We start from the raw sequence: 18,308 nt of genomic DNA, 5'->3' as shown, positions 1-18,308 counted from the left end.
ACCCTGTTTATCACTTTAATAATTATTTTTGTATTCTTGTATAACTTTTAAACAAGTTAATCCATTTTTTTTCACATTAACCGTTTTCAATGCTTCCCGTACTTTTACTGTAGGGATATTGTCATTTCTGTAGGCTCACAGAGGTCATGTATACACTTTTATTTGTATTTCTCGATTTTGTAATCGTTCTCAGCTCTTGATGCTCCATTTCGTTTCCTCCTCCCCCTCTGGGAGCTTCACTTTTGTCAGGCAGCGTATAATAGTGTGCCCTGCCGGCACAGGTGGTGAACGTGAACGTGCTGCCGGTGCGCGTGTCGCCGCCGCAGGGCCGCGACGTGGAGACGGTGGAGGAGCACGACAACAGCATCCCGGCCTTCGGCAGCGACGACCGGCGCACGCAGGTCGACGTCTTCGTGAACGATCCGCCCCCGCAGCTGCCGCTGTCGCCCCCGCTGTCGGGGCGCCGGCCGCCGCCGCTGCGCCTCACCGACTACGCGCCCTTCCTGGACTCGAACCACGTGCCCCAGCAGCCGGCCGCCAGGGACGGCCACTTCCTGCTGCCGCTGGCTGCCTACAGCCACGACGCCGAGCTGCACGACGACTACCTCGACCAGATCGTAGACTTCGCGCTGGAGATCATCTGCAGGGGGATCCACGCTAAGGTGCGACTCTTGTTTCCATTGTCACCTCTCATTAACTTGTTTTTTATTTTTATTTATTTATTTTTTCTTGAAACCTCTTGGTGCCATTTACATCACTAAGTAAAAGTTATTTTGCAAGGAAGTGGACTGTTATACACTATGCAATTCTCTGTATCATACAGACGGTGGATACATGCTAAACAAAAGGACAGTCAGTGATGAATGAACATGATGCTGATTATGTTTTTTATTAAACATAACTCGTGTGTCCACCAAATTGCTTGGTGTCAAACACACAGAAAAGGCAGGAGGAGAAGCCCCTATTACAAAGTAGTTGCTGTTATGCAGTGAGGTGACCTGCTAGCACACAACAAGTGTACAGAGTCGTCACACAGCCCAAATACGGTTAGGCAACAGCTATGACAGAAATACAGGATGTCTAGAAAAGGACTCCCTGAATTTAAAATTAAATAACATTAATGCAAAGATCGATAGAAAACGCAACAAATTGTAAGCTTATTTTGAGGGCCGTAAAAATTTTATACAGTACTTTGGGGGGAAGTTGTCGTTACAAAAGCTTCCAACACGTGGCGTTGTAATCGCAATACCTAGTGCTTATAGATAGTACTCTGAAGCCTTGAGCAATCATTTTCAACGCTGAAGCGTTTAAGGAGGTTAGCGTGCGGAAGAAAGAAGTTGAAATCAATCATTCTACTGAACAACGTGTGTTTCCAGTTTCCAGTACTGTTTACAGAGCAGTTTTCAAACACGGTTTAATGTTCAAAAAGGACCAGATGCGAAAACCAATCGCCAGAAATTCACCAATTCGAAGACGCAAGCGGCTTTGATGATCTACTTGCGGCTGCTGGCCACGGGCGAACGGTAGTTACTCCTGACAATGTCACCACAATTTCTGGGTCTACTCAGCAATGTCCGAAGAAATCTGCCCAAAGAGTTACAGCAGAGACTGGTTTGAAGCGTTCCAGCCCCCACACAATACTAGAAACATATATACCCTTCAAAATCCAAAGTCTCCAGATACGGTGCAATCTTTTAGCAGTATCTCTACAGATTGTTTCGAAATTTCCGTATAAAATTCTTAAAGCCATCATAGTAATACCGTTTGCTGCATTATTCTATCGACTTTTGTTTTCATGTTATTTAATTTTAAAATCTGGGACTCCTTCGTTGGTCACCCTGTAGAAGGCAACACAGATTAACAACTGTGTGCAATGGTCTTTTGGTAGAAATTTTACAATAATTACCTGGAGCATGAAGATTTGTGTGGGAATATACATCCATGTTCACTTGCACCAATCTGTCGTATAACCCTAAACATACAGAATGATGATTAATATCACATACAGAATGTCCAGCACAGATCTTCTTGGTGGCAACTGTACGTTAACCCTGAGACACTCGCAGAAGCACCGTCCTGAGACACCATCCCACTGCAGAGTGGATACGTGTGTCCGATTATATTCATGTTTCGCGGATGGGTGTCTATTTGGAGAACTACAGGTCCAGTCACATGAACGTGACCAACTCAAAAGCTTGAGTAATCACCTTTTGCAGCGTGGACGTGCTGAAATAGAGTGACGTTCTGGAAGTTACCGACAGGAAAGTGGGGCCATGTCGACTCCAGTATCGTGACCAGCTTTGCCAGGTTTCTCGGTTCAGAATCAGTCCGATTCTCTATTGGGTTTAAATCCGGGGAGTTTGGTGGGCATAGGAGTACAGTAAAGTCATCCTAGTGCTCTTCAAACAACGTATGTGTTGCGACCTATGTGACACGTTGCATTATCCTGTTGGTAGGTGTTATCATGTCCAAGGAGAAAACTGCGTGTAGGGGTGGACATGATCCCCAAGGACAGATATTTTTGTGTTGATTCACTGCGCCTTCCATAATTGCGAAATCACCCAGTGAATGCCACAAAAACATTTACCTGAACATAACGCTCCCTCCTCCGCCATGAACCCTACCGACTTTTGGTACGGGGTCGTACAAGCCAATGACCATCTGTCCAATGCAGCATAAAACGTGGATCATCTGGAAAGGCCACCTGTCGCTACTCTGTAGACGTCCATTAGAGGTATTGCCGCGCAAGTTCGAGCCTTTTTCGCCGATGAACAACAGTCAGCATGAATGCATGGTTCAAATGGCTCCGAGCACTATGGGACTTAACATCTGGGGTCATCAGTCCCCTAGGACTTAGAACTACTTAAACCTAACTAACGTAAGGACATCACACACATCCATTCCCGAGGCAGGATTCGAACCTGCGACCGTAGCCGTCGCGCGGTTCCAGACTGAAGCGCCTAGAACCGCTCGGCCACTGCGGCCGGCCTGAATGCATGAGTGAGACACCTGTTGTGGAGGCTCATACACAGCGATGTTCCCTGGGCAGTCGCTGAGGAGACGGTTTTGATAGCTCCTTGGTCCGTCTGGGCAGTCAGTTGCTCAACAATTGATAGCCCTATAAATGAGTTGATAGCCCTTGGAAACGAGTTGATAGCCCCTAGAAACGATTTGACAGCTCCTTGGTTCATCTAGGCGGTCAGTTGGTCACCGGTTGCACGTCTGTTCGCCGATACACATCACCGCAACCGTCGTTCACCCCTCTGGTGCGCCACAGATGCCTCAGCGCCGTTTTTGTATACTGCTATTTTGCCAGACACGGCATACTTTAACCATGGAGGCACGCAAACAGTTTACAAACTTAGTCCTTTCAGAAATGATGGCCCAAAAGCCAATGAGCATGCCCTTTTGAAAGTCAAATAAATTGCTCCGTTTCCGCATTACGACAACGACTGCACTGTTTTTCACATCCCTGACACGCTTTATATACCATCCACTGGCTAGTGCTGCCATCTGACATTTGTGAGTGGTTATTGCACGTTGACGTCGAACACAGGTGGTGGCCACATTAATGTGACTGGATTGTGTATTTGTGTGACATAAGGCGGTTGCATAACTTAATCCTTGTCGTGGACTCTCTGGTGTCTGACCATAAGCTGGCAGCAGCTTAGTATGCCGCTCTTCAGCCTACAGACTTTGTGAGAAAGATGAAGAGAATAAATAATAAAAAACAGGCGATAAAATCGGAGACTTAAAGAGTAACATGGCGAATAGAAATCGTGGAACTTAAAACAAAGAACAGAGGGACGATGACGCTAATAAAATACATACGAAGCAGACAGGTAAAACAATAGACAGACAACTAAAAAACACGGCGACAGTCTGGATTCTGTTCGCAAAAGACATAAAATTCACACCTAGCGACAGCATGGTTTCTGTTCGCAACACGAGAAAGACGAACAACACTGAATAGTCACTGGAACACTGCACGAAAAAGTTGGCAAATATGACATACCACAGCCGAGAGCAGATGGGGGGAAACTGGACAGATGATAGGAAAACAAAGAAAGGGGGGAAAGGAGAGTAAAAGCGAAGGGGGGAACCGGGAAAGGAGCTGATGGAGGATGAGAACCCATAAGAGGGGTGGGGGGCAGACACGACAGGGAGTGGGGTAGGCGGAGGAGGGGAATACAAAAGGACTTGGGGGGGGGGAGAAGGGAGATAGGGAGAGGTTTAGTGGGGAGAAAACAGACGGAAGGGGGGAAGAGGGAGCCCAGGGAAAGGACAGAGTAAAGGAGGGGGAGTGAGGATCAGAGTTGATAGGAGGGATAAATGGAGGGAGAGAGGGCATGGTTCGGGAGGGGGAGCTGATGGAAGCCACCTTGGGAAAGGAGATGTAGGGTGTAGAGATTGAGGGTAGGGGGGACACAACGGTGAAGACGTGGCAGTGGGCGGGGATGGGAGAGGAGAGGAGCAACCAGGGGGTGAGGAGGTTCAAGACGGCGGGAGGTGTAGAGGATGCGGATATGTTCGAGGAATAGGAGCAGATGGGGGAAAGGAATGAGATCATAGAGGATCCGCGTGGGGGACGGGAGGCGTATACGGAAGGCGAGGCGGAGTGCATGACGCTCAAGGATCTGGAGGGACTTACAGAATTTTTGGGGGGGGGGGGGGGCGGGGGGGACCCTCCCAGCCAGCGAACCCCGTATATATACCGACAAGCAAAGACCTTCTAAGGACACAAGCCACAGATACCGACTCTTTCTCATAGATACTGACAATAGGGCTGCAAGAGGGATAGTCGATACTACACCTGAGCCAGTGGCGCCAGACAGAACAGTCTACTAACTCAATGGCGCCACAGCTCAGCTAACTTCTCTGGTTTCGGCTCTTCAGGAAGAATTAGCTACCACTCCTTCACGGACACTCAGAAACCTTGTTAAAAGCGTCCTTAGCAGAGTGCAAGCCGTCGTATAGGAGAGTGGTGGACACATCACGTATTAATACCCAAAAATTGATGTCTGGATACTTTTGATCAGATTATGAAAGTGTATGAAGCTGTGATTATAAATGATCCAACAGGGCAAAGACGAAGTGGCGGCGCCGGACCTGCACCGGGAGTTCGTGCGCAAGCTGGGCCCGCTGCAGCTGAAGGGCAGCTTCGACGCGACGGGCGGGCTGGCGCGCAACCTGTCGACGCTGCGGCGCACAGAGCCGACGACGGTGAGCCGGCAGGGCGGGACGCTGCAGCTGCGCGCCGGCCTGGGGCTGGCCACGCTGGCCGCGCGCTACGAACACTACGAGGCGCGCCTCGGCTCCGTGGAGGCGCAGGGACAGCTCGCCGCCACCGTCGCCTCAGACTCCATCGCCGTCACCGTCAACGTCTCCCTGGGGCAGGCCAACTGCCTGGCGCTGCAAGACCTGCGCATCGACCAGCTGGGCGATATCGACGTCAAGGTCAGTACCATTTCTCTCCCTCTCCGGCGAGATCAGCCTACTTTTATCCGTAGCTGGGCTACACTGAAGAGCCAAAGAAACTAGTACACCTAATTAAATCGTGTAGGGCCCCCGCGAGTACGCAAAAGTGCCACAACACAACGTGGCATGGACTCGACTAACGTCTGAAGTAGTGCTGGAGGGAATTGACACCATGAATGCTGTCCTGAAATCCGCAAGAGTACGAGCGGATGGAGATCTCTTCTGAACAGTACGTTGCAAAGCATTCCAGATACGCTCAATAATGTTTGTGTCTGGGGAGATTGGTGGCCAACGGAAGTGCTTAAACTCAACAGAGTGTTCCTGGAGCCACTCTGTAGCAATGCTGGACGTGTGGGGTGTCCCATTGTCTTAGCCTGCCGGAGTGGCCGTGCGGTTCTGGGCGCTACAGTCTGGAGCCGAGTGACCGCTCCGGTCGCAGGTTCGAATCCTGCCTCGGGCATGGATGTGTGTGATGTCCTTAGGTTAGTTAGGTTTAATTAGTTCTAAGTTCTAGGCGACTGATGACCTCAGAAGTTAAGTCGCATAGTGCTCAGAGCCATTTTCCCATTGTCTTGCTGGAATAAGCACAAATCCGTCTGAATGCACAATGGACATGAATGGATGCAGATTATCGGACAGGACCATAAGTCAGAGTCGTATCTAGACGTATCAGAGGCCCCGGATCACTCCAAATGCACGCGCGCCAAACCATTACAGAGCCTCCACCAGTTTGAACAGTCCCCTGCTGACATGCAGGCTACATGGATTCATGAGGTTGTCTCCATCCTGTACGCATCCATCCGCTCGATACAATTTGGAGACTCGTTCCTGCCGGCAAACATGTTTCCAGTCATAAACAGTCCAATGTCGGTATTGTCGTGCAGTCATCAAAGGTACACTAGCTGTCCTTCGGATCCGAAAGCCCATATCGATGATGTTCCGTTGAATGGTTCGCACGCTGACACTTTTTCGTGGCCCAGCATTGAAATCCGCTGTAATTTGCGGAAGGGTTGCCCTTCTGTCACGTTGAACGATTCTCTTCAGTCCTCGCTGGTCCCCTTCTTGCAGCATCTTTTTCCGGCCGCAGCGATGTCGGAGATTTGATGTTTTACCGAATTCCTGATATTCATGGTACACTCATGAAATGGTTGTACGGGAAAATCCCCACTTTATCGTTACCTCGGACATGCTGCGTCACATCGCTCGTGCGCCGACTGTAACACTACTTTCAAACTGACTGAAATCTTGATAACCTGCCGCTGTAGTAGCAATAACCAATCTGACAGCTTCGCCACACACTTGTCCTATATAGGCGTTGCCGACTGCAGCGCCGTATTCTGACTGTTTACGTACCTCTGTGATTGAATACGCATGTCAAGGTCAGTTTCTTTGACGCTTCAGTGCAGAACACAGCACGCAATCGTTCTGTGTTCTGCTAGTGAAATCTTACAAAGACGATTCCCTGCCACTTCGGCTAACACAAGGCTAGTGCGTCAAAACTAGTAATGTAACCGTTTAAAAATTGAATTGTTTTAGTGACTGTGGCTTGACGACCGTTTGTCGTGTCAAACAAATATTTTAAATTTTGTAAATGTCGAACGTTGTGCTTCAAGAGAAGAGTTTGTTAATTAGTGCATCAAGTGATGCTTTAGTGCTCAATGAGGCCTGTAAATTATCCAGCACTCCTGTGGTAATGGGTTGTATCAAGTTAAGTGAATCGTTTTATCATTCATGTAATAAACGAAATTAATAATTCTTATGTTTTAGTTCCAATGAGCCATCTCCCAGTGGAGTCAAAGAACTAACAGTTATGGCAGAACAAATGCGGTTTTGCCTGGTCGTAACAAAAACATTTCATATAATATGTGTTCTATTCTTGTGTTACATATATATAGCTGTTATAATGCAACTCAAACAAATATTCACAGCATTGTTAAGACGAGGCAAATAATTAAGCTCGAAGTTGATTTTCATAAATTCCTCCTTGACTTAAATTCATATTCGAATTCTCTTGACATCACCACTTGTAGCTCTTCTGAAGTCCTCTTGGAGTTTTTTCTTTTTTCTTTTTTGTGGAGGCGGCACTATTTACTGTACGAACGCTCAAACTCTCTTCTGTTTATTTTTACTTTGTAGATTTCGTTCACGCATTCTAATAGACAAAATCCTGAAAGGGTAAAGTACAGGGAAGTTGGTGGCCAAGAAGCAAGACCGTTTTTACCGATCCATCTTACTGAGCATGTTAGGTTTAGATGATTTGTCTCCCGATAATTAGAACCTACGATGGCCACGTCATGCAGGAAGAACATTTACGTTCCTGTATACGAAGGAACCTCTTTCGATATTGGTGGAAGATCGTTTTCTACATATTAGTAATAAGCAGACAATAACACACTTAGAGTGCATAACTGTTAGCCATTTCCTTCTCCAGGACAGTTGGTTCAAATGGCCCTGAGCACTATGGGACTTAACATCTGACGCCATCAGTCTCCTAGAACTTACACTACCGGCCATTAAAATTGCTACACCACGAAGATGACGTGCTACAGACGCGAAATTTAACCGGCAGGAAGAAGATGCTGTGATATGCAAATGATTATCTTTTTCGATGTCTTTACATTTTTCCTGCAGCCATTTCGTCTTAGCTTCCCTGCACTTCCTATTTATTTCATTCCTCAGCGACTAGTATTTCTGTATTCCTGATTTTCCCGGAACATGTTTGTACTTCCTCCTTTCATCAATCAACTGAAGTATTTCTTCTGTTGCCCGTGGTTTCTTCGCAGCTACCTTCTTTGTACCTATGTTTTCCTTCCCGGTCCTAATAGACAGATAAACCCCAGTCGCTACAGATGATGCGGCTCGTACTGGCCCACGGTAGACGTCTTATCGATAACAGTCGATTTATTAAGCCCGCTTTTGAAGAATACACGAGCAGCCGTGTGCCCGGTACCCACATTCGCTTTCCGCTCTGGGATCCGGTACCTCGCCTTTGTCTCCTTTCAACCTTCGCGTGACGACGTTCTGACAAGGTCGGAGGCGCAACGCGACAAAGGTCTCAGCCGACGCCAGCCTCACAGAAGACCGACGCTGTCTTCGGCGCAGAGGCTTCATCGCCGCAGCAGCTTATCGACTTACGCGGACTGCAGCTTACTCTTCAAGCGGACAAACGTAAATCTGTATCTAGGAACCTTCCACTGTCTAACCGCAGTTCGTTAGCTGACGTCGCTAACGCAAGCCTGTTTAGTGGCGCCAGTTCAAATACTGGTGGTGGAAGAAGTTTTCGCTGAAATATTTGGCCACCGAGGGGAAGAGAGGTAATGGTGTAAGGATTTAAGGCGTGTCAATGTCGTGGATTACATTTCTAATCTCTACACAGTGTCTGATGAAATTACACTGTTTGTAGTGTTCAGTAGAGATGGGCAAAACTGTTCTTTTCAGAGATTGGATCAGAACTGTTCACTCCCTGAAATGAATTAGCTCTTTTTCATGACTCACCACTCATTTACAATAGAAAATAAATGGAAGGCACATTGCCCTTTAAACTTGGTTTATTCCAGTACTATACCTGTATTTTGATCTTATTTGATCCTATTTTGAAGTAACACAGATAATGAGTAAGAATTTTGTATTGTTTATTGAAATTTCCACGATATGACAAAGTTTTTGATTATTGATTTATTTTGCACTATCGTGGTTTTTTGGGTGATCGGAAAATGTTGTAACTTGAGATTTACATTAACAATATATTTGGCTATAATGTATTAAAATTTCATTAACCTCATACAAATACATCGCAAGCCATATATTTTTAAAGTGAACGTTTCCTTTCGAAGACGCCTAAAATCGCAAAATCCGTACCAGAATAAGAAAAAAATATATAAATTTGACTGTAAAACGAAAGTGCTGCATATAGCCTTACGCAGAATAAAACAAGAAAAATATTCGCGTATCACATTTTGCGATACGTTTATCGGTTCGCTCGTAATTAAAGCGTAAATTCGAGTGTCCATAATAAAAATCCTATAGTAAGAGGAGTCATCAGGAACCTAATCTAATCAGTTTAAACAAATAAAAATAAAATAAAAACAATTGATGTATACATAACATAATAATGTAATATACATAGCGGTATTACTACGAAGAACAATATCCAGTGGGGACGAACTCCGATGCAGAGGCGCTGAGTCGAGCAGGTCGAGCTGCGAGCTGTATTACTGCGTGAGCTGAGACCGCAGAGACCAGAGTGACACCTGAGTCGCTTTGCTCGACGCTCTGGCTAGAGTCGAGACTGTGGGGTGAGCGTTGAGCGGGCGAGTTCCGTGGGTGGGGGGGAGCGGTGAACTCACCCGCTCCGAGACAAATCGTCCGTTCCCTTGCGAGCAGGTTTTTGCAAGTAGTTCCTATGTTATCCGCTAGGTGGCTCTCTGTCCTGTTGCTCGCATCAACTGCCCAGAGGGCAGGACGTGCGACTGAAACGATCGCCGACAGAGTGCGATGTGAAGTTAAGCTGCGCCAGACACTGCACAGTGCACACGGCAGACGACGCACAGAGACGGCACGGCATATGTGAAACACAAAATCCAATGGGGCACTGCACAATGCAGGCAGCCAAGGTAGAAGCAGGGCAGAGGCCGGCGCTGGCTGTGTTGTGTGGCGTGCACTGTGCTCTGACCAGCAGAGGCGCTGCTGATATGCTCCGTCTCTCTCTCTCTCTCTCTCTCTCTCTCTCTCTCTGCCGTGGGAAACGTTTGGAGCTACCGTTCTTTTTTTCTGAATCACTGATTGTTCACTCCTTTGAAAGATTGAACTCTATGAATTAGTTCAAGAGCGGATCCCCCATCTCTAGTGTTCAGTTGGATGAGGACATTAAGCTCGGCGGTCCCTTCGTACCACTCCAGGCGAATAGGCAGCCTGCCGGCACCGAATTTCAGCCTTTCTCTTCTGCCACCTTCTTAAAAAAGAAACAAAATCATTACACTGGTCTACAGAGACACAATTAAGGCAGAGCGGTTTTAGAGCTGCCTGGCACAGTAGCATTGCCTAACTACAGTGCACTTCGCAATATGCACTCACATTTTCACTTTGTTATTTTATTTCCATATAATATATGAAAGTGAGGCGTAATAAAGCTTTATTTCATAAATTTAAATACTAACGAATTCTACTATTGAATCTGACTTTTGAACGATTATCTCTGGAAAATAATCACCATTAGGCCTACCGAAGACTCACTGTTTATGGATGTAATGTTTCTCCATTATAAAACTTAAAATTTTTACGCTACTGCGCGCGTTTTTATGAATTTTGTGCACCGAAGCTAATCAGGTGACCAGGGTGCTCTTACCTTTCTTTCCAGCAATTGAGAAATGTAGGGAAACGACTGTCCAAGATTTTTATCATTACTTGAACTACTAGAAAGCAGAACTGAGAGTCACCAAACGTTATAGACACCGGCTTGTGCAGATAGAGTGTGCTAAGATTATTTATCTACGTTAAAGCAATATGCTAAGATTATTTATCTAAGTTAACGGAATTTGCTGTTGACCATATTAATGTATTCTATTATTGGCGGGAGCTTCAGTGACGCAGGAGTGCGTTTTTATTTTATTTTCCGGCGCCACAGTAATAACGTTACCGTACAGAATGATGTACGTAAGTAATATTATGATACCGGCTGATAATCGGATTATCGATCTTGTGAAAAGGATCTCAAGGAAAAACATCCCAAGGGGTTGCCGTACCCAGTACATCCAGAGTCTGACCGGTAGCAGCAAGGTCTTACTTGACAGGTACAAAAAGCTTTTCACTCAGGACCCCCTTCAGCGAAGATACGATGGAGGCTGGGGAGGAACTAATGCAGGCTATTGCTGAGGATAAGAGAACACGGTGGTGAAAACTAGTCGAGAATCTTGCCATGAAACAAAACAGCAGACGTGCATGGAAATTACTGAAAAACTTAAGTGGAGATCTAACTCACCACCAGCAGAAGAACAACGGGGTAACAGCAAATCAGATTGCTAGCCAACTTCTGAAGAATGGGAAAACCAAAGGGAAAAGAGGAAGGGAAAGAGTTATACCCCAAGAACAAAAAGATTACGGACTCCTGAATGCTTCATTCACAGCAACCAAACTGGAAGACGCCATTCAGAGTATGAAACTGAATAAGGCCGCTGGAACTAATGACCTTAGAACGGAGCTGATAAAACAGTTTGGGCCCAAAGTTCGAAACTGGTTACTACAAATGATGAACACCTGTATTAAAGAGCTGAATATTCCAAAACTATGGCTACAGGCGAGAGTGGTGGCTTTACTAAAACCTGGCAAGGAGACAAAGGACCCCAGAAGTTACAGACCAGTGTCACTTCTATGCCATCTCTATAAGATACTGGAGCGGATGATTCTCAACCGGGTGGCAGAAACTAGATGGAAAGCTCATAAAGGAACAAGCCGGTTTCAGACCGGGAAGATTTTGTTGTGGGCAAATACTTAATCTGACGCAACATATAAAAGATGGGTTTGAAAAAAGAAATTAATAACTGGAGCAGCTTTCATAGATCTTACTGCTGCATACGACACGGTAAACCACAGAAAGCTATTGCGCAAATTATATCACCTCACACGGGACTGTAGGTTGACGATGGTTATTGGTAGTCTTCTGCAGAATCCAAGATTTTATGTCTCCCTAAATGGTAAGAACAGTAGATGGCGACTGCAGAAGAATGGCTTACCACAAGGAAGTGTACTTTCTCCCATCCTTTATAATGTGTACACTAATGACCAACCTATACCTCAAGATGCAAGACTGTTCGTATATGCTGATGACACAGCTGTGGTGGTCCAGGGGTCCAATTGTGATGCAACATCTGGAAATCTCTCTAGAGCACTTGAAGAACTGGCTCAATACTACGACGCCAATCACCTCAAGCCAAACCCTGACAAAACCCAAGTATGTGCTTTCCATCTGCGCAATAGAGATGCTGGAGTTGAGCTCGACGTTACATGGCAAGGTAAGAAGCTAAAGCACTGTCCAACACCTAAATACCTTGGGGTTGTACTTGACAGAACGCTTTCCTTCAAGCAGCATTGCCAAAACACCAAGGCTAAAGTCTGCTCCAGGAATAACATCATCCGCAGGCTGACAAGCTATGAATGGGGAGCTCAACCATCAGTACTGAGAACATCAGCACTTGCTCGGTGTGTTTCTGCAGCAGACTACGCAGCGCCAGTATGGGAGGCATCTGCACAGGCTAAACGGGTTGATGTAAGTGTAAATGAGACAATGGGAATTGTTACAGGCTGCCTCAGACCCACACCAACGGGTAATTTGCACCTACTTGCTGGAATTACCCCACCCAAGATCAGAAGGCAGGTGGCAGCAGACGCTGAGAGAACAAAGAAAGAAACAGATTCTCGACACCCACTGACGGGTAATTTGTACCTACTTGCTGGAATTACGCCACCCAAGATCAGAAGGCAGGTGGCAGCAGACGCTGAGAGAACAAAGAAAGAAACAGATTCTCGACACCCACTGAATGGGCACGTCACTCAGGCTCGGAGGCTTAAGTCTAGAAGTAGCTTTATTGCAAGAACCAAGATCCTTGACGGTTCACAGGAAGATAACAGAGTCCGTAAATGGGAGAATGAACAAACCGCACTGCGGATAATACCAAAAGAGCAAATGGCACCTGGAAACAAACTTCCTTACACAGTGTGGAGAACACTAAATAGGTTGAGGGCTGGTGTACCCAGATGCAAAACTAATCTGTGCAAATGGGGACTGCTGACTAACGACGACGACGTTCTTTGCGGATGCGGAGAGGTACAAGACGAGGCACATCTGCTCATGTGCCGACTGCTGCCGGAGCCCTGCAGTTTTAGTGACCTGCTACAAGCCAACGACAAAGCCGTAGCGGTGGCTAACTATTGGAAAAATAAAATTTGATCTGGACACGGAAAAGAAAAGAAAGAAAGATCGGATGTTCGACACTTGTAACGAATAAAGGTTTGTTTCACCAGCAGATTCTTAAATATGCCTTCCCTGAAATATTCACGAAATGTGGTGCACTAAGGAAGTGAATACATTGTTTGGATATTTCGTTACGAGAAGAGTACTGTAGAGCTTAATAAAGTGTTTTAAAAATAATTAAAACATTAATGGTTTTTTGAGTCATCTCAATCTAAATTTATGTCTCCTCTGAATAAGTAGTATTGTTATTTGTTAACAGGACGAATAAGGGACATATAAAGAACGGCTACAAGCGTTTCGTCGCACATCGTTTTACCATTTGCCCTCAATATATTTGCGTGAACCAGTCTGGCTTTGAACTCACCCCACTAGTTTTCCTATTCTGAAAACAATTACAGGATTGGTCTCAACAAATTCGGCGTATAGTTTCATGGTGCAGAACATGGTTGCTTTGGTCCCTTATTGTCTGGAAAGTCGTGGTCCGCCCCAAACGACTTGGGTGTAGCGCAGGCTTTTCTTCTGTCTCCACAGTTGAAGTAACGGAATGTCTCCCTGGCACTGTGGTAAAGAATCGGTGCTCGCCGTCTGACAGAAGGGGTGTTACGACCGTCGTGAAGAGGTGCTCACTCAGAGACATCCGTCTCAAAAATCAAAGGTCTTTTTACCTTGAGTTAAATATGTAGCTGGCGTAGCGGTAATAAATTGTATACATGGATGTTTATCGTGAATCATTCTATTAGTAAACACTGTATCAAAAATCCTTACAGTAGTTCCTAGTAACAGATTTTACATAGACATCCTTTTTTAGGAGTCTGTACCTCTATCGGTATAAACGGAACCATTACAGGATCACTTTGTTATCCCGCTGCCTGCCTATCCGCCTGTCCGACTGTTAAAGACCCCGCTTTCTCAACAACGGGTAGACGTATCAAATTGAAGCCTTGACGGTATAAAAAAATAAAGCTTCTACGTTAATTCTGTCAACATATCCAGCCATTTATGCCACATAGTTTTCTATACTCTCAAACTCACTCATCAAAACCTATAGGGTACTTCCCGTTAACATATAATCATGAAATTTGGCAAGAAGTAAACTTTCACAGTAAAAGTAAAGGAAAAAATCCTAAAATTGTTACATTGTAATTATATCATATAAATGTTTGTCATTACAAACTTACATTGCGATCATAATCTGATAAAAAGCTCAGTGATTCACGAGGTAGATTTGTGTGTACAATTTGCAAATATTTCTTGCTAACTGGCAAAGCTACGATGAAATAAAGGTCCATGCCGTTGTGGAAACGAATACTTTGCCATCTAACAGTAAAGGTGTCAAATCACAGAGCTGACAGTCTATGCCTACGAGATGTACAACATCTCCTGTTTTTCAAAGCAAAGTAATACTACAACTGCCACAGGATTGCACTTTCAGCGTCTGCGATCAGGTTCTGATATCCCACAAAATGTCTTTTGAAGTGTTCCACAACGTAATCTACCCCCTCCTTCCTACTTCCGTCTGTTGTCCACATTAAAGTCTTTTATGAAGATTTGAGAGGAGCGAAGACCATAATAAACTTTCTAGTTTACTTAGCTTGTCATGTTGAGATGGCTCCAGTTCTTCTTGTCTAGTGGTTTTATTCTTGAAGATGAAAATCTCACATTTTAGGGCCTCGCCGCTGGATTGAACTACATAAATTTGAAGATTGTTGTTGCAGATTTCTTGTTTTTACCTAAATATATAGTCTCTCACGTTTTAGTGTATTATACAGAGTTTTGATTTTATACATTAACAAAGCGTAAATTTCATTGTTTGCACAAAAATACATCCGATCACATCAGAGGCAATATTCCAAAGGGTTTACAATTTTTATTAACAAATGATTTTCTACTAGTTTCTGTTACATTATTAATTTCGATTATTATTTCATAAATGAATCCAGAAATAAATATAGTAAACAGTATAGGCTTGCATAATTAATAATAGAAATTTTAAGTGTGCCAGTAATTCATAATTCCAAATCTTCCTAAAAAAGTTATTTTAACTGTACATTCAGAACTAGTACTTATCGACTGCAACACTGAAAGCAAAACACTTAATAAAGTAATTCCCTTTCATAAATTCTAGCCCGAAAGATAACTTACTGTGTATAACACTATATGAAAGTCTTCAGAAAAGCAACTGAAATAATGTTGACCTGTCCAAAATACGAAAACTAGTACTGGTATCGACAACTACTGCAGAGGAAAAGTAATGCTAGAGGAGGACGTCCCGTTACAACAGAACAAATCGACATTGGCATAACAACACTAGCCCTAAGACAGGCTGTACCCATTTGCTCTGTGGAGATTTCCGTTAAATCATACCAGTACTTGCAACAGGGACGGGAGCGGAGGAATTCAATGTATCTGCAATTGCCAGTTAGCATGACTCCACAATAAGCAAAAAATTACGATAGCAAATGTGAAATTACACAAAAAAATTGGCCTTAATCTCGAATGTCTTGGAATTCCTGGGACCGATATCACGCCAATAACAATATCTGTAACAGGCAAAAATTGTCAAATTGTCGACTCTCGTGATGGATGGTTTATTTATATACGTAATTAAGTTTGTATGGAACACTCGTTGCGCGAATCCTACTCGCCGGTTACCGTGATTTTCCTCTTCCTTCCGTGACTCAAAACTTGTTTCACTTAAAGCCTGTAGTAAACTCCAGCCGCGCAGTTGGCAGCCCTGGTCTGCACTCTATACTTATGATGTTCCAGTTGACCGGCCTTGGCGAGCTCAGCTGGCTGACGTCAAAGATCGTGTCGTGGCTGAGCGACCACTTCAAGACGGAGGTGTCGGCATCCGTGGAGCAGCAGCTGAGAGACGGCGTGTCGCAGGTGCTGGGCCGGGTCAAGTGCGACGTGCAGCAGTTCCTCTCGCTCAGTCTGAGCCCCTAGCCGTTCACCACTGACCCTCTCTCTCCGCCGCTCTCTTCTCATTCACTGTCTTCTCATCCTCCACAATGTGCCACACTGTTTGTACGCCACTTTTGTACGGTCTTTGCTATGTAAAGAGAAATGTATGATAATAAATGTGTGAGTGTCCTTTTCCATTTATAAAACTTAGCTCCTGGAAATTAATGGCCCCATTTTTCAGAATGACTACAACAATAATACTTGCGTGTCTCGCTGTTACCATTTATTTTCATCTATAACATGTATATCCGAATGGAGCACTAATCGGTCGATGTGATGTACATGCACAGATAAACAAACGATTAGCGTTTAAGAAAAACTGGATGGTTTATTCAGGAAAAAGAGCTTCACATATTGAGCAACTCAGCAACGCGTTGATCCACCTCTGGCCTTTGTTCAAGCAGTTATTTGACTTGGCATTGACAGAGTTGCTGGATGTCCTCCTCATTGATGTGGTGCCAAATTCTGTCCAATTGGCGCGTTGGTTAGAGAGCCCTGCTCCTAATGCTACAAACGTCCTCAATTGATCTTCGTTGATCCATTATGGATCGTGGGACGACGGCTGCCATGAACTTCTTGATGCAATAATTTACCAACAACCGTATGATTTTATTTTATGAACTTCTATGTGCTACCAGTTTCGGCATTACATTGATGCCATCTTCAGGCCCCTGTACAATGAGTAGAAGAAATGTACTAATATAAAAACATTATTAAAAATATAGAACATACCTTAACAATTTACAGGTTTCATGTTAACTATGTAAGTGGCTCAAAGAGATATATTGTATATCATTAAAACTATATGTAACATTAGGGCACATATGCTTCTACCTATGTCATGTTGTTGTTGATAGTTTTCCCTGTTTTACTCAAATAACGCGTGATGTATGAACATATGTGTACGCTATTATTCATAAAACCGTAACACATAGTTGTAATAGGCCATGCAACACATCAGATGTACTGCATACATTCGTGTGCCCAGTGGAACAGTGGAAGAATTATTTTTTAATAATAATTAACTAGTATAAATAACAATAAAATAAATTAAAATACAAGAAAATGTGACAACCATGTCAGAATACATAGTTACTTATGTGTGGTCTAGGTCGTGCACATAGAAGTTCATAAAATAAAATAAACTTCTACAAATCATACGGCTGTTGGTAAATTATTGCATCAAGTTGTTCTCAACTGAGAAGAGATCTGGCGATCTTGCTGGTCAAGGTAGGGTTTGGTAAACACGAAGACAAGCAGTAGCAACTCGTGACGTGCGTTGGCACATATTATCTTGCTGAAAGGTAACGCCCAGGACAACTTGTCATGAAGGGCAACAAAACAGGACCTAGAATATCGTCAACGTACAGCTGCGCTATAAGGGTGCCGCAGATGACAACCAAAACCGGCCTTCTATGGTATGGCACTCCTGACCATCACCCCTGCTTGTCGGGCCGTATGGCTGGCGAAAGTCATGTTGGTGTACCACTGCAGTCCGGGGCGTCTCCAGATACGTTTTCGGGCTGGAATCTTATTGACTAAGAGTATAATTGTCTTCAATGATGAGTACCACTTATAAATGAGCCCCGATAGCCAACAAAAACACCTCTGGAGACCCCCCAGGCGTCTTGGTACAGAATTCTGACTGTCGCCTGGCAAACAGCCCGACGAGCAGGAGTGATGGTCTTGGGTACCATTTCTTTTCGTAGCAGATACCCTTACAGCACAGCCGGCCGGTGTGGCCGAGCGGTTCTAGGCGCTACAGTCTGGAACCACGCGACCGCTACGATCGCAGGTTCGAATCCTGCCTCGGGAATGGATGTGTGTGATGTTCTTAGGTTAATTAGGTTTAAGTAGTTCTACGTTCTAGGGGACTGATGACCTCAGATGTTAAGTCCCA

At 44.7% G+C, this 18,308-nt stretch overlaps 1 protein-coding gene across 1 annotated transcript in view; it reads left to right on the top strand.

Moving 5' to 3' along the window:
- The window catches only part of LOC126156614 (uncharacterized), an 81,665-nt gene extending 65,111 nt beyond the window's left edge, over positions 1–16,554 (top strand). Inside the window, exons 3-5 of the mRNA XM_049916321.1 lie at positions 282–662; positions 5,083–5,457; positions 16,211–16,554. Of these exons, the coding sequence (XP_049772278.1) occupies positions 282–662; positions 5,083–5,457; positions 16,211–16,390 (936 nt within the window). The 3' untranslated portion in view covers positions 16,391–16,554. The remainder of the gene's footprint in view (positions 1–281; positions 663–5,082; positions 5,458–16,210) is intronic.
- The last annotated feature ends 1,754 nt before the right edge of the window (positions 16,555–18,308 follow it).

This window comes from Schistocerca cancellata, chromosome 2 (assembly GCF_023864275.1).
Source record: "Schistocerca cancellata isolate TAMUIC-IGC-003103 chromosome 2, iqSchCanc2.1, whole genome shotgun sequence".
Classification (NCBI taxonomy): Eukaryota; Metazoa; Arthropoda; class Insecta; order Orthoptera; family Acrididae; genus Schistocerca; species Schistocerca cancellata.
Note: the sequence above shows the minus strand (reverse complement) of the source record. Positions and strands in the feature narration are given on the sequence as shown.